Source organism: Fundulus heteroclitus, chromosome 4 (assembly GCF_011125445.2).
Source record: "Fundulus heteroclitus isolate FHET01 chromosome 4, MU-UCD_Fhet_4.1, whole genome shotgun sequence".
NCBI classification, from domain to species: domain Eukaryota; kingdom Metazoa; phylum Chordata; class Actinopteri; order Cyprinodontiformes; family Fundulidae; genus Fundulus; species Fundulus heteroclitus.
In genome coordinates, this window is record NC_046364.1 from 9399627 (window position 1) to 9413410 (window position 13784).

Genomic DNA, 13784 nt, shown 5'->3' on the forward strand with positions numbered 1-13784 from the left:
CGGTCATTCACTGCTCAGCTGAAGATGAGGGTGAAATCACAGGATCCCGCGGCGGAGAGGTCGTACCCTATCCAAATGCTGTCCCACTCTGACCACCTGAGCCTCTGCTTTCTGTGTCCTTTTTTTTTTTTACTGGCAGCTGACTCAGGCAGCACAGAACCAATTTGTTGCTTCACACCAATTCAAGTTGCACTTGCCCTGCCGGGCTACACATGTTCTCCTCTCACCTGTAGCTATTTCTTTTCCCAAGTACCAGAGGCGATGACACCAAAATACAGCAAAAGAAATTGTACAGTTTGAGAAAAAATAATGTATATTACTCACGGGGTAATTGACAATCCCTATACCCAACAGGACTTGTGGTATAGGCAGCATTATCAAGACAGGCCCAATGCCATTTGCATACAAATTGCCCAGCTGGTACCTTGTTGTTATGACAACGGCACACAGCTCTCAGAATTCATTTGGAAGTGAACTATAAAAGGGGAACTGGCGTCGAACACCACTCTTATTGATGACATTCCAACCGCTTTTATTTAATTTTTTTTTAAAAAAGGTGTTCCTGACCCTTTGTATAGAGGCAAATCTACTCACAGTACAAGAGTCGGTAAGTAGATGCCAAGACTGCGATACACTGGCCCTCTGAACAAACTGTATGCAGATCCCTCAGCATACAACATCTCAACCAAGAGCATTGTGACGGTTAAGTCTATGAAGTTGTCCTGCCATGATTCTCCTATTTTGGATAGTGTTTGTTTTATGAATCGTTAGTAATTTAAATCCATGAGACTTTTTTTTTTTCTGGGTTCCCTTGATTTTGGAAAACTGTGTGTAATTCCTTGCCATGAGTTGTCAAATCCTCAGAGCCAGGCAGCGAGACAGCTGGCTCTCCTGGCGACACAGTGTCCTCTACTGGCAGAGTGTGGCACAGAGTTTACACAAGCGCCCGCCTGGCTGAACAGACAATATTTAGCTCAAGGGCAGGGGAGCTGACGCTTTTCCTAAGTCATCGTGTCTCAGCGTACCGGTCAGGTAAATTGCCCTGTGTTGGACTCCATGAACATTCTGTCAACCCAGCATATTTATTTATTTCAACAGCCCCCACGAGATGACGGTTTAATCATTGGCCTCGGTACAGCAGTATAACCAACGTGGGCAACTCGATTTCTAGCCCACAGAGAGAAAAAAAAATCAGCTTTTGGTTTCCGATGGGTCCGGGCTTGACCCCTAAGCTGATTTATGAAACGGAGCCCTCCCATCATATTTTTTTTTCCTACACAGCATGCGAAATATGAGACCCAAATGACTGTCATGTTACAGATTGTCAGACACAACTGGCCCAAACTACCTCAGCCTGGATAGAAACACCTGTATCAGCAGCAAATACAACACAGGAGGATGTGTTTGCACGTGCATGTGTGTATTACAGGCTCAACCTGAGGGTGGGAGCTAAAGGAAGGTGAAACATTGTGCCTCTCCAGCATATAAATGGAGCCTTCTACCCTCTAGTGCAGCAGCGAGACACTTTAGTAAGTTTCTCCCCGACGAACGTGCAACACTTCTCAAGGTCACAACTCGCCTGCAGCACAGATCCTCACCAAAGCAGCATCACGCTCATTTGTCACTTACCATCCAGTTCAACATGGCAACTCGATGGGGACTTTGCGGAGCGGGGAAGATAAGCCATGACTTCAGCGTGGCCATGAAGACTCTGCCGGCTGAAGATCATCAGGTAACTGACACAAGCAAGTTCACTCCACTGCTAATATTGAATCAAGCTGTGCACTGTATTCAGAACAGGAGGCGAAATATGAATTTTACTTGTTGTGCAGATAGCAGCCATTGCATCAAGGAGCAGGGAGCGTGCTAAAGAGTTCGCCAAGAATCATAGTATTCCTAAAGTTTATGGAAGTTATGAGGAGCTGGCCCGAGACCCAAATATCGGTGAGTTAGTAGCTCAGATCCAGCCAGTTGCACAGGTGAATGACAGTGTTCTGGTTTTACATGTGGAAGCTAAAGATAAAGTATGTGTCCTCACAGATGTTGTCTACCTTGGAGTGCTGCACACGGAGCACTGGCGCGTTGGCCTGCTGTTCCTCAAGGCTGGGAAGAATGTCTTGTGTGAAAAACCCTTTGCAATGAACTCTAGGCAGGTCAAAGACCTGGTCGAGGCTGCCAAGAAAAACAACGTGTTCCTCATGGAGGTAGGGTAGATCTTTACCTGTGAGGAGCTTTTTGTGCAGTTTATATTACATCTCTTCCCACTATTTCACTTTCTATTCAATTCAATTCAATTTTATTTATATAGCGCCAATTCATGAAAACATGTCATCTCAAGGAACTTTCCGAAGTCAAATTCATTCAGATTATACAGATTGGGTCCGATTATACAGATTGGTCAAAAAATATCCTATATAAGGCAACCCATTTGATTGCATCAAAGTCCTGACAAGAAGAAGCATATAGCCACAGGGAGAGTCATCTGCATTGTCCATGGCTTTGCAGCAATCGCTCATACAGAGCAAGCATGAAGCGACAGTGGAAAGAAAAACTCCCCATTAACAGGAAGGCAAAAACCTCCAGCGGAACCAGGCTCAGTATGAACGGTCATCTGCCTCGACCGACTGGGGGTTACAGAAGACAGAGCAGAGACACAACAAGAGAGACAAAAAAAGCACAGAAGCACACATTGATCCAGTAATCTGTTCTACATTAGATGTTAATAGCGGGTGATCTGTCTTCCCTGGATGATATCACAGCTAACAGAACGCCAGACCAGGTGTACCTACTATGAAGAAGGAAAAAAAAAGACCTTACATTTCAACTACGCTGAATGAAATAATGCTGCAGTACAGTAACACGCCTGTATTGTCTTCCTATTCATTTAACACTATAACTTACATCATTTTATCAACACAGGCCAGCCATAAACTAAAATTTCCCAAATAGCAATGTCCATCCCAGATGGTCAGTTGAACCTTTAATACGAAAAAAAAAGTACAAAAAATTGGTGTTGTGGCCAAAAAGTAACGTAACCAGCCATGATGCAGCAGAACACTGGGAATTCGACACAACTGATCTCTTGATGCACATCGTATTCAGAACAAGAGTGGATCAGACATGACTTTAAGTTCTCCAAAATCTTAAGTTCCCCACCTTTTGAACTCATGTAAAACGTATTCTTTTCAGAGTGTATGTCCTAAAGGTGAGGTAAGAAACGGTGTGACGACAGTTTAAGATTAACCATGCAACTAAAAGATGATACCCTCTATTTTGTGCCCCTGCTTCATAATAACATGCTGAACAGGTCTGACTGTGTTAAGTAAAATATATAGTTACAATTAGCAAAAGCTAAGCATGAAGTGGAAGTGGTAGGGCAACGCTGACTGCTCTGTCCCCTTCCAGGCGATCTGGTCCCGCTGTTTTCCAGTGTAACTTAATAATAAAAACATTATTTTTAGCAATTAAAAACTCTAAGGTAACTTAATTAACAACAGTGATAACAATAATATTAATAATAATAATATAATTTGTCATAAAGTTAACTGTGCACCAGGGGATTTACGCATTTCCCTCCTTTTGGAGAAAACTTGCCACTGACACTGTATGGCAACCAGTTTCAAACATAAATTAAATACATAAATGATCATAAATAAATAACGATGTGGGAATTGTCCACTTAGAGCATGTTAATACTATCATGAGGTATTGAAAGCATAACATTTTTTGTCAGCTTTTGACCCTCCTTTATCGAAAATAAATAAATAAACCTTAAGAATAATATCAATGTATTTTCCTGATTCGTTTTCAGAACTTTTTATTTTTTTATTTTTTTTAATACTTGGCAGGAGTTGATGAGTCTGCGGTTGTGGTGATGAAATTCTCCCGGAACAGGATGGCCCTTTGTGCCTTTTCAATAGCTGCTCGCTTTCAAAATGATGCTGTTATCAGTGGCACCAAGGGCTCTATTAAGGTATGTTTCACCAACAATGCACTAAGCTATTTCACCTAAATAAGAAATAACTTACAGGCAAAGACCATCTGATGATGACTGAAGTATTTAGACAAAGATCATGTTTGATTCTTTAGGAGTGAAGTGTCTGGACTGTTAAAAAAAAACTACCTTCTCTTTTCCTTTTAGGTGCTTGGGCCCATGCACTGCCCTACAACGCTGGTGGTGAATGACAAGAAGACAGAGTACCCGCTGCCTGAACCTTGCCTTCCTCTGAACTTCACCAACAGCACTGGGCTTCGCTATGAGGCAGAGGAAGTGAGGCAGTGCCTGTTAAAAGGTATGTCCGGATTAAAGGGAAGGTATGCATTTGTCTTCAAAAGAATACAGGGTTTTGAACGACTTAAACCACCGCTTCAAACGGCAATGTATTTTAGTGAAATTCCTGTATTTTTTGTGGCTCCTGAAATAAAACTCAAGATGAAGAGTGGTATCCGTCTTAATGGGGAGAATTGGTGCTGTCTTCTGTCTTTGAGAGCGTCTTCTGCTGTATGTTTTTATTAGAGGGTTGTGTTTGCCCCTTCTTCCGATTTGCATAATCTTTTTATCCCCGTTTTACCACAGTATTTGCTTCATCATGAATATGTACATAAATTTAGCTGCGTTTCTGTCCCACTGCGTGATCGTCCTGCTTCGCTCGTCTGCCTCTGCAGGACTTAAGGAGAGCCCACGGATGCCTCTGGCTGACTCCATCCTACTGACAGAGATCATGGATGAAATCAGGAAACAGGTGGGAGTTGTCTTCAACCAGGACAAACAGTGACATCAGTCCAGAGAAGCGAAGTTTACCTCCCCCTCCAGTAAACCTGCTCAGCTGGGACAGAGGAAGTTGCTGGAGGCAGGGTTTGGGCTCTTAGAATAAGCAGATCTCACGTAAGCCCAAACACAGTAATTGTGGTGGGGATTTACCACCAAAGCCACTATCAATAGAGCATAAAATCATGCAAACTGTTTGTTGATCATTTGGTTGCATCCGGATTGTCATAAATATTGTTGTGTAATGAGCATAGTGGAACAGTGGTTGATTTAGTAAAACACAGATAAAAGCACATGTTTAATCAGAGGAATTCCTTTGTTAACCGATAGATCAACTGTATTGTGCTCCAGCATTCTTTAATACATTTTTATTCTTATCCTTAACATATAAACAGAGCTTTTACTGTAAGGTGTGTGATTTATGAATCCAATAAAGAACTGATTACCAAGGTCTGCTTTCAAATAGCATCATTTGTAGACCAGAAAGGACTTGATGTAGCACATTCCAGTGAAGGTGTTTTGTCATATTTGACTGTTATAGCCTTATAACAAAGAAAATATTGAAGTTAGAAAGGTTCCTTGCCATCAGCTTCCCCTACAGATTCTCTGTTGGATTTTAGTTTGGACTCTGTCTCTATGCTATGTTTTAGCAGTGTCCGAAAACATTCATAGCAATGATCTTATTGTTAGCTGACATATTGAATAAATTACAAGATGTGAATAAATGCTTTAAAGGGGAGTTGTGCTAAAGATCATTCTTTCACTGTCCACTAAGACTATCTCTGAGGAAAAAAAGTGTTGTCATAACAATATAAGCATATTGCTGTTGGTAAGATTTTACTCCAATAAAAACATTTATCAAATTATCATGAACATCAAAGAGACGTTCCTCTGAAACCGAGAAAAGGTCAAGGTGACGGAGAAAGGCCAGGATTGGTTACGACCATCTCCTGGAGCAGATTCAGCTGAGAAATTTGGTTTCCACCATAGCAAGAACTTACGCAGGAATGCCAGGAGGCAGGGGAATGAGCATTTAAGATGATTGTCTGATTTTAAGAAGAGCAATGAGGAAGCCACTTCTATATAAAGCACAATCTGCAGGAAGTACCGCAATTGGACTGCAGAAGACTTAAGTAAAACTTCCAGGGATGTTTCAGAGAAGTTCTCAGAAGTTTTTATACTTATGAAATTTATGTTTTTGAACTTCAGTACACCACAAAGGCATACAACAAGAAAACGTAACAACACTGAAGCGGTAAAATCTGTAAAATAATTAATATTTCTTTCACTCTATGTCTTTGTCGAAATTGCAGGCAAAGCCTGGTCCTCCACGGTTCTCAGAGCGGCAAATGGGACACTGACAGGGTTCTCAAAAAATGTTGTAATAGACTCTTTACAAGTTAACCCCCCCTGTAATTAACCAATGTAAACTGACCTGTGATGAAAGGCTAAAGCTCAGAGACAGATAAGAGGATTGTGTAGTTGAAGTTCTAAGGTTTGTCGCACATGGAAACCTCTTCAGACAAGCACTGGACAACCTTTCCTGAGAGTCCAGGTTTTCACAGGTCAGTTAAAAGATAAATGAAAAATGGGACTGTTGCTTCTTACAGTTGCACCGTCAAATCTAGCAACAGACGTTGCAAAGTAGTGAAGGGATTTAATTTGGGCAATTTTATATTTGTATTTATGCAGAAGAAGAGCTGAGTCTGCAGTTTCTGGCAATTCCTTCTGTTGTTACCAATGACTGCATGAGACGATTAGATTTTACTGTAAATGTTCTTGGTATACAGCTGTTTGAACATCATTATCATACTGCCAATACTTGTAGAATGTTGTGCTTCATTTGATAAAATATGTTATAATACTCAAGGAACAACTGACCGATATAAGTTCATGATCATGCTAAAATATGAGTCATAAAAACATCAGTCTAAAGAAAATGGAAAAAAGTAAAAAAAAAAATTAATATGTCAACATCTAAGCGGTTAAGTTTTTTAAACGTTTAATAAAATACCTGTACATCACTCGAAATCCTTGAAGATACGGCAAGTTTGTATTAAAACAAGGCATCATGACGCAAATGTTTTTACATACTTCATGTTTAGAAATTTTAGATATCTTCAGACTGAAATGTCTATAATCGTCAGTCAATTACTGGGTCATTCCTGCACCATAAAAAATAAATGCTGAATGTATACTTGAACATGACAAAAACTGATAACCGGGATAGATAATTGTGGAATAAAAGGTTTTATGTTTTTTTGACAGTTTTTGTTAAATGGCTGTGGTTACTCATGCAAATTAAATACTCTTAACATAGGCTCATTTTTGCAAAACTATGTTCCAGTTTAGAGAAAAACACAATAAGCAACACTTAGGATTCGATTGACTTTCCACTAGAAAAAAATTGCATAGAAGTATGCAACATGGTAATTGGTCTGCACACATTTTTAAACTTAAATGGACTGTGTGTAACTAATTTGGCTTTTTATTAGCAAAAATCAATTACTTTCCTGGTTACATATTCTGCCAAAGTCTAATAACAATCGCATAAGTTGTTTATTAATACATAGGTGGTGGTGCATTGCCGTTTTTGATTACAGTAGCTGAAAGGGACAGTAGCTACTCATAGTTACAAATGTTGCCTTATTCATCAAATAATTCAACAAAGAAGATTATAGACCGCTTTCAATTGTTTTGTTTTTTATATACATTATAGCTTTTGTTGTCGGTAGTAATTAGATTAGATTAGATTCAACTTTATTGTCATTACACAGCTATAGGTACAAGGTAAGGAAATGCAGTATAGGTCTAACCAGAAGTGCAATAGCAGCAAGTGCAGGATATACAATGGTTCCATAAGTACAGGACATGGATATGTACTGAATAAATATAGAGATGGATACTATTATAAACAGAATTTTGCTGATCGATTTGTCCTATAAATATAATTTTTAGGTAACTAGTATTGTGAACTAAATTTACAGCTGGATATGTACCGAATATAATATACAGGTGGATATTACTATAAATAGAGTTTTTACAGATATGTACAGATATGTATATATAGATAACTAGTATTGTGAACTAAACTTACAGCTGGATATGTATCGAATATAATATACAGGTGGTTAGTACTATAAATAGAGTTTTACAGATATGTACAATAACATACTATACAGATGATTGTTATTATAACAGTTTACATGTACTATGAATATATGTACAGATGGCTATTACGATAGGCAGAATTGTGAGCATGATATACAGGTAGCTATGACTATAAAATTAATAAATAAAGTTTGGACAGAGGCTATTTAAATTAAAGTGCAGTGGAAGGTAATTGCATATTACAGTTAAAGTACGGTTTTCTCAAATGTATATGTAAATAATTGGTACTGTGAATAAACAGTCAGCAGTGCAAATCAATATTCAGTCATGGTGAGTAGTGCAAGATGCATGTAGACAGTTGTTACAATAGTAACAGTCAGGAGTGCAGATGAACATTACAGTCTTGTAAATAACAGAATAACAAAATGGAGGTAGGTGTGAGGAGGGAGAGGAGAGTCTATCAGTGAGGATTAGAGTTCAATAAAGAGACAGCTCTGGGGAAAAAGCTGTTCTTTAGTCTGCTGGTTTTGGTCCGGAGGCACCTGAAACACGTGCCGGAGGGCAGGAGAGAAAACAGTCTGTGGGCTGGGTGAGAAGAGTCCTGAAGGATGCTGCAAGCTCGATGTAGGCAGCGTTTCTTCTGGATGTGCTCAATGGTGGGTAGTGGAGTCCCAGTGATGTATACTGAGAGGCTTTCACCAACCTAATTACCATTAGTCCATATGTCTTCATATGGAGAAAAACTGTGAATGTGACACATCTTCCATGAGATTAAAGAATGTTGATTACATATGAAGAAGCTACACATGTGATTTTATTTTATTAGTGACGTTAACGTTACAATAAGAAATGTGATGCTCTGTTGCCATCTAGTGGCAGTGAACAGCTACTACTGCGTCCTTCATACGGCGCTGATTTACGTGGGCCGAGACAGCTGAGGTCGCTCGGTTCAACATGGCAACCAGGTGGGGAATCTGCAGCGCTGGGAAGATCAGCCATGACTTCACGGTGGCTCTGAAAACTCTTCCCGCAGAAGAGCATCAGGTGGGGGAAGTCGAGGTGCCGCGACAATCCCGGTCATGATCCGGGCGCGTTTGGTGCAAGGCGTTATATCATGCATGCATTGCAGGCGGCGTTTCTGCGTTATTTCCTAATTTAAAGTTCTCTTAAAACCGGTTTCCCTGCTTCCCCGCAGAACAGACAGACTTGCAGTCACCGGATTTGAGTTGAGTTGAGCGAACTTGCAAACTGCAGGCCCTGGTCGACATTCTTCACAGACAGGCAGCGGAAACTCTTACATTTTACCGTAAACTATGCACTATAGGGGCCTCTAGATGTTGCACTTAACAAATCTGATCTGTTGCAGAAGAATGGCCAGAGGAAAGCCATGTTGATACATTTTTGGGAAACGTAGTTAACTTGTGGAAGAAGTGTGCTCTGTAAAGGTTTTGGCTTTCAAGGCAAACGCTGTGTGGAGGAAAACCAACACGTTCACATGCAAAAGTGCCCCTCCTCATCCTGAATCAGGGTGGCAGCATCATGCTGTGGCGATGCTTTTCTTTTGAAGGGACGAGTAAAAAGCTCAGAGTTGATGGGACGAAAATCGATAAGAAGCTGCAAAGGATTCGGGACTTAGAGTTAGTCTAGTTAATGTCCAGACTTAAATCCAACTGGGAATCTGGTCAAAGCTTGAAAATGAATGTTCACAAGTGTTCTCCATTCAATCCGATCAAGCTATTTTGCAGAGATGAAAATAAGAGACGTTACTGTCTCTAGATGTACAAAGATTTACAGATGAAAACATTGACTCAGCTGAATGCAAATACACGCTTTTCAGAATCTTTATTTCCAAAACATTTTGAAAACCATGTATCGTTTTCCTCCTACTTCACAATTATGCTTTACTTTATGTTGGAAGGAAATGTCAATACAATCTTTCAAAGCGTATTGTGTCAGGAAAAAATGCGAAAGAGTGAAATAATACTCTTATAATAATTTATAAGGCACTTATAAATTTAGAAACTTGGCTGTAATGTGTCACTTGAGGGGTTTTATTATTTTTACCAGCCACCGAATGTGTACGGAGGTCCTCAGGAAGGTGGTAGTGCTGTAACTCATTCAGGACTGCATTTACAGGTTGTGGCTGTTGCAGCTCGTAAATTGGAGGACGCTCAGGAGTTTGCCAGGAAACACAGCATCTCCCATGCTTACAGCAGCTATGAGGAGCTGGCCAGAGATCCAGACATAGGTCAGTCTGTCTGAGGCTAATGTAAGAGACAGATAAGAGGATTGGACTGTGAGAGGAAGCCGGAGTACCCGGAGTCCCCTCAATATCAATACATTTTTTTTTGACCCAGAATAATTTTTATTTCCTCTTAATATTTCACACAGATAGATTGAAGAGTATCATTCACTATTCTGTTTGAACCTGAGTCTTCGTGTGTGCAGATGTGGTGTATGTTGGAGTTATCCACCCCTACCATCTGAAGGCCTGTCTGCTCTTCACTAATGCTAAAAAGAACGTTCTGTGTGAGAAGCCGCTGGCCATGAACACCAAGGAGGTGAAAGAGATCCTGGACTCTGCCAAAAAGAATGACGTCTTCCTCATGGAGGTGAATGTGTAGCACACCAGGAAGAATAAAGTAGTTTACACACCATACTTACTTACACACTGGAAGACCATCAGAAGGTAAACGGTTCAAAATAGCTTTTTGTTTCCAGGCTGTGTGGACCCGCTTTTTCCCCGTCTCTGCGGAGATCAGAAAGCTGCTGGCTCAAGGGGAGATAGGGGAGGTGAAGATGGTCCGTGCGGACTTTGGCGTGCCGCTGTTGCACGTACCCAGAGCGGTGCAGAAGGACCTGGGTGGAGGAGCGCTACTGGACCTTGGTATCTACTGCCTGCAGTTCATAGCTATGGTGTACAATGGAGAGAAGCCAGAGACTATCCAAGCCAGCGGGGTCTGCCTGGAGACGGGTAATGAATTCATGTAATCTCTGAGGCTGTGCTGACCCAATTACATTCACTATTATTTAGAGTACTTGTGATATAATGTAGGGGTCCTGTACTATGACGCCTTTAGAGGAGAAAAGCAGAAATCTGTATTTGCCAGGGAAAGTCTGATCGATGCAGCTCTAATTCTTACACCAACATTAAGCTTTGTTTGAACTCTGCTTTCTGGGTTAGATCCAGTAAATATAAAAAGAGCTATAAGTAAGATATTTATTGTAAAATCAACCTAAATCATTCTCATTTGTCATGTGGGATGGAAGTAACATCCTCTCTAAACAATCGGTCCTTTCCATTAACAATGTCTTGGTCAAGTTTTTCTCCTTTCAAACCTAGAGGTACGGTCCGGAACTACTTCAGTTCAGAGTGTAGCCTGTGTTTACTTCTTTGTTCCTGAGCCAATCATTTGAAAGTTCCCAAAACAGAGTGCAGCATTTGGTATTTTATCTTGGCAAATGAGCAGCAGCCTACAACCGTGGAAGCCAGCAAGAGAAGTGGAACAGAAACAGAACAGAATGCAACATCATAGACCTGTCCTGTGGAAGTAAAAATTCAGTGCAACGACGGACTGTTGAATAAATGGTGGGTGTCTGTAAAACACATTGTGTACATGTTGTTCCGATTTTAACCACAAAGTTCATTAATACTTATTGCTCCTTTAATTTACCACAGTTTTTTTTTTTTTTTTTTACCACCTTTCTCTGCATATAAAAGCCGCGAAAGGCCAAAAAAGTCACTAAACCCCAAAAAGGTGCCTTTTTGGAATAGAAAAATGAAGTTTAGACCATCACAAAAGGAACAACTTCATCAGGTTAGACTTGGAAAATGGATCATTGCATATCTTATAGATTTTAAATGAAGTCAGATTACATTTGTTTTTGGGTTTTGTGGCATGCTTTCAGTTGTAAAATCTTTTTTTCTTAACCTATATCATATATGTGTGTCCCTGTAGGAGTGGATGAGACCGTGGCCGTTGTTCTTAAGTTTTCTAGAAACAGAATAGCGACACTGACCTGCTCTGCAGGCGTGCAGCTGCCCAATGATGCCCTTATTTCTGGAACAAAAGGCACAATCCAGGTAGGATGGGACGGTATCAATTCAGGTTTGAATTGAAGGTTTTATGTAGAGGAAATTAGAATATGTTGAGAAATCGGTTTGACATTTCTCTGTTGAACGTGCTCCAGGTCCCTTCACCTATGTGGTGCCCCACATCACTGGTTGTTAATGGGAAGGAGACCCAGTACTCGGTGCCTGAGCCCTACTTGCCTCTCAACTTTATCAACAGCACCGGGATGCGCTACGAAGCAGAGGAAGTCCGCCAGTGTCTGCTTAAAGGTAATGAGACGTCAGCGCTTCTCGCTCTGTAAGCCTGGTACCATTAGTTGCAAAACCTCCACGAGTTCAGTACCCCTCCAGAACCGTTACAGTGGGTCATTTTAAGCCTGTGTTGGAGGACCTTTGCCAATGAAAAACATACATTTAAAGATGCTACTTTTGGTCATTTTCAACATTGCTATACTATATACCATTGAATTTAAAAAATATTTGTGTAAAATATATTTCTCTGTAGAGTTTGCTACTTCAGGCTCAGTGATTTAGACTAAAACTGTATGGAGAATTACTAAAGATAGATAGATAGATAGATATCTTTATTGTCATTTTGTATGCACAAAGTGCGTACAGAACGAAATTTCGTTTGCATACAGCTTGAAAAGAATCACTCTAGAAAACGATAAGCGATTAATTGACTAAATTGCCCCAAAAAGCAGAAGGGATTCTGCTTACTAAGAAAAAAATACTAAGAAAAAAAATATTATTACAGGCCATTGTTTTAAAATTAAAATCCCAACCATTGCATCTGGCCAGTGTCCACTGTTTCGGCATTGAAACAACTTAGTTTTAATTTCTGAATGACTGGATCACCACTTTACCTTCTAAAAAATGTCCACTGTAACAGCCAACACTAGCTGCAACCCAGACAAAATAGGATTGTTCGACTAAAGGTGGTACAAGAACATAAAATAACTGGTGAACAATTAATATCTCGTAAAGCAGGGTTAAAAAGTCAAACTGCATGAGACCCTCCCTTTAAACTGAAATCATGAAGGTCCAAGGCTGTCTTTACGAGCTGACTCATCAGTATGTTTCTTCCTGCAGGGCTGAAGGAGAGTCCAGTCATGCCTCATGCTGACTCTCTGCTGCTGGCTGAGCTGGAGGATGAGATCCGTCGGCAGGTGGGGGTGGTGTACAGCCAGGACTGCCATTAAACGTTCGACTTGTTTACGCTGTTATTGAACAGAAGCCGTTTACAGCGGAGACTCACTTACTCTTGTTGATTCAGGAATAGTTTTATATAATTTAGAAAGTGATTTAAAAGTGCTCATGTTCTTTGAGAAACCGTTACCACTTGACCTCCAGCTTTCTGATTACCTGTTTCTTATTAGTTTTGAAAAATAACTAAAGGGTCAACCTCTCATCCACATGTTAAGAAGCTGTTATATTCATTAAACCTAAAGTTACACACTAGTTTTGCATACGAATGTTCAGAGCTCACCGAGTACTGTCAACAAGTGGAATGTAAAATGTTTGATCACCTGTGAAATAAATTTTCTAGCAGATTTCTAAAAAAATAACTACAATGTTGTTTTTCATTTATTTGGACTAGCCTGCCGGATCAGTTGTTAAGTTTTGCTTTCTCTGTGATTTTGGATTAAGCCTTCTTCGGGTTGATTATTTTCATCAAAGGAAGTGGCATCCTTTGGTTTCTTACACATTACCCATTACATATTAGTACGAATAGCCAGCAGGTTTTTTTTTTTCCAATTAAGGTCTAAAATGTTTTCAAAGTGGTCCTTTTAATTATTTTGAGCAGTGTATAATAAGCAAGTAGGAACTCAT

At 40.1% G+C, this 13784-nt stretch overlaps 2 protein-coding genes across 2 annotated transcripts; both read left to right on the plus strand.

The window, feature by feature from the left end:
• The first annotated feature begins 1457 nt into the window (after positions 1–1457).
• Positions 1458–5218, plus strand: dhdh.1 (dihydrodiol dehydrogenase, tandem duplicate 1). Its single transcript, XM_036135704.1, has 7 exons — positions 1458–1732; positions 1833–1944; positions 2041–2204; positions 3406–3431; positions 3838–3973; positions 4142–4292; positions 4666–5218. Exons 1-7 carry the CDS (start codon positions 1643–1645, stop codon positions 4773–4775), a joined length of 789 nt encoding a protein of 262 aa, XP_035991597.1. The 5' UTR covers positions 1458–1642; the 3' UTR covers positions 4776–5218.
• Positions 5219–8775: 3557 nt separating this feature from the next.
• LOC118562891 (trans-1,2-dihydrobenzene-1,2-diol dehydrogenase-like) lies at positions 8776–13516 on the plus strand. The gene is made up of 7 exons (XM_036136025.1): positions 8776–8923; positions 10016–10127; positions 10328–10491; positions 10601–10853; positions 11839–11963; positions 12071–12221; positions 13044–13516. Exons 1-7 carry the CDS (start codon positions 8834–8836, stop codon positions 13151–13153), a joined length of 1005 nt encoding a protein of 334 aa, XP_035991918.1. The 5' UTR covers positions 8776–8833; the 3' UTR covers positions 13154–13516.
• The last annotated feature ends 268 nt before the right edge of the window (positions 13517–13784 follow it).

Bases quoted from the DNA above. Each gene is read 5' to 3' on its own strand.
- LOC118562891 (XM_036136025.1), top strand. From the start codon at position 8,834: ATGGCAACCAGGTGGGGAATCTGCAGCGCTGGGAAGATCAGCCATGAC. The intron at 11,964-12,070 runs GTAGGATGGGAC...AACGTGCTCCAG, and splicing joins GAACAAAAGGCACAATCCAG to GTCCCTTCACCTATGTGGTG. The intron at 12,222-13,043 runs GTAATGAGACGT...TTCTTCCTGCAG, and splicing joins CCGCCAGTGTCTGCTTAAAG to GGCTGAAGGAGAGTCCAGTC.
- dhdh.1 (XM_036135704.1), top strand. From the start codon at position 1,643: ATGGCAACTCGATGGGGACTTTGCGGAGCGGGGAAGATAAGCCATGAC. The intron at 3,974-4,141 runs GTATGTTTCACC...TTTTCCTTTTAG, and splicing joins GCACCAAGGGCTCTATTAAG to GTGCTTGGGCCCATGCACTG. The intron at 4,293-4,665 runs GTATGTCCGGAT...CTGCCTCTGCAG, and splicing joins GAGGCAGTGCCTGTTAAAAG to GACTTAAGGAGAGCCCACGG.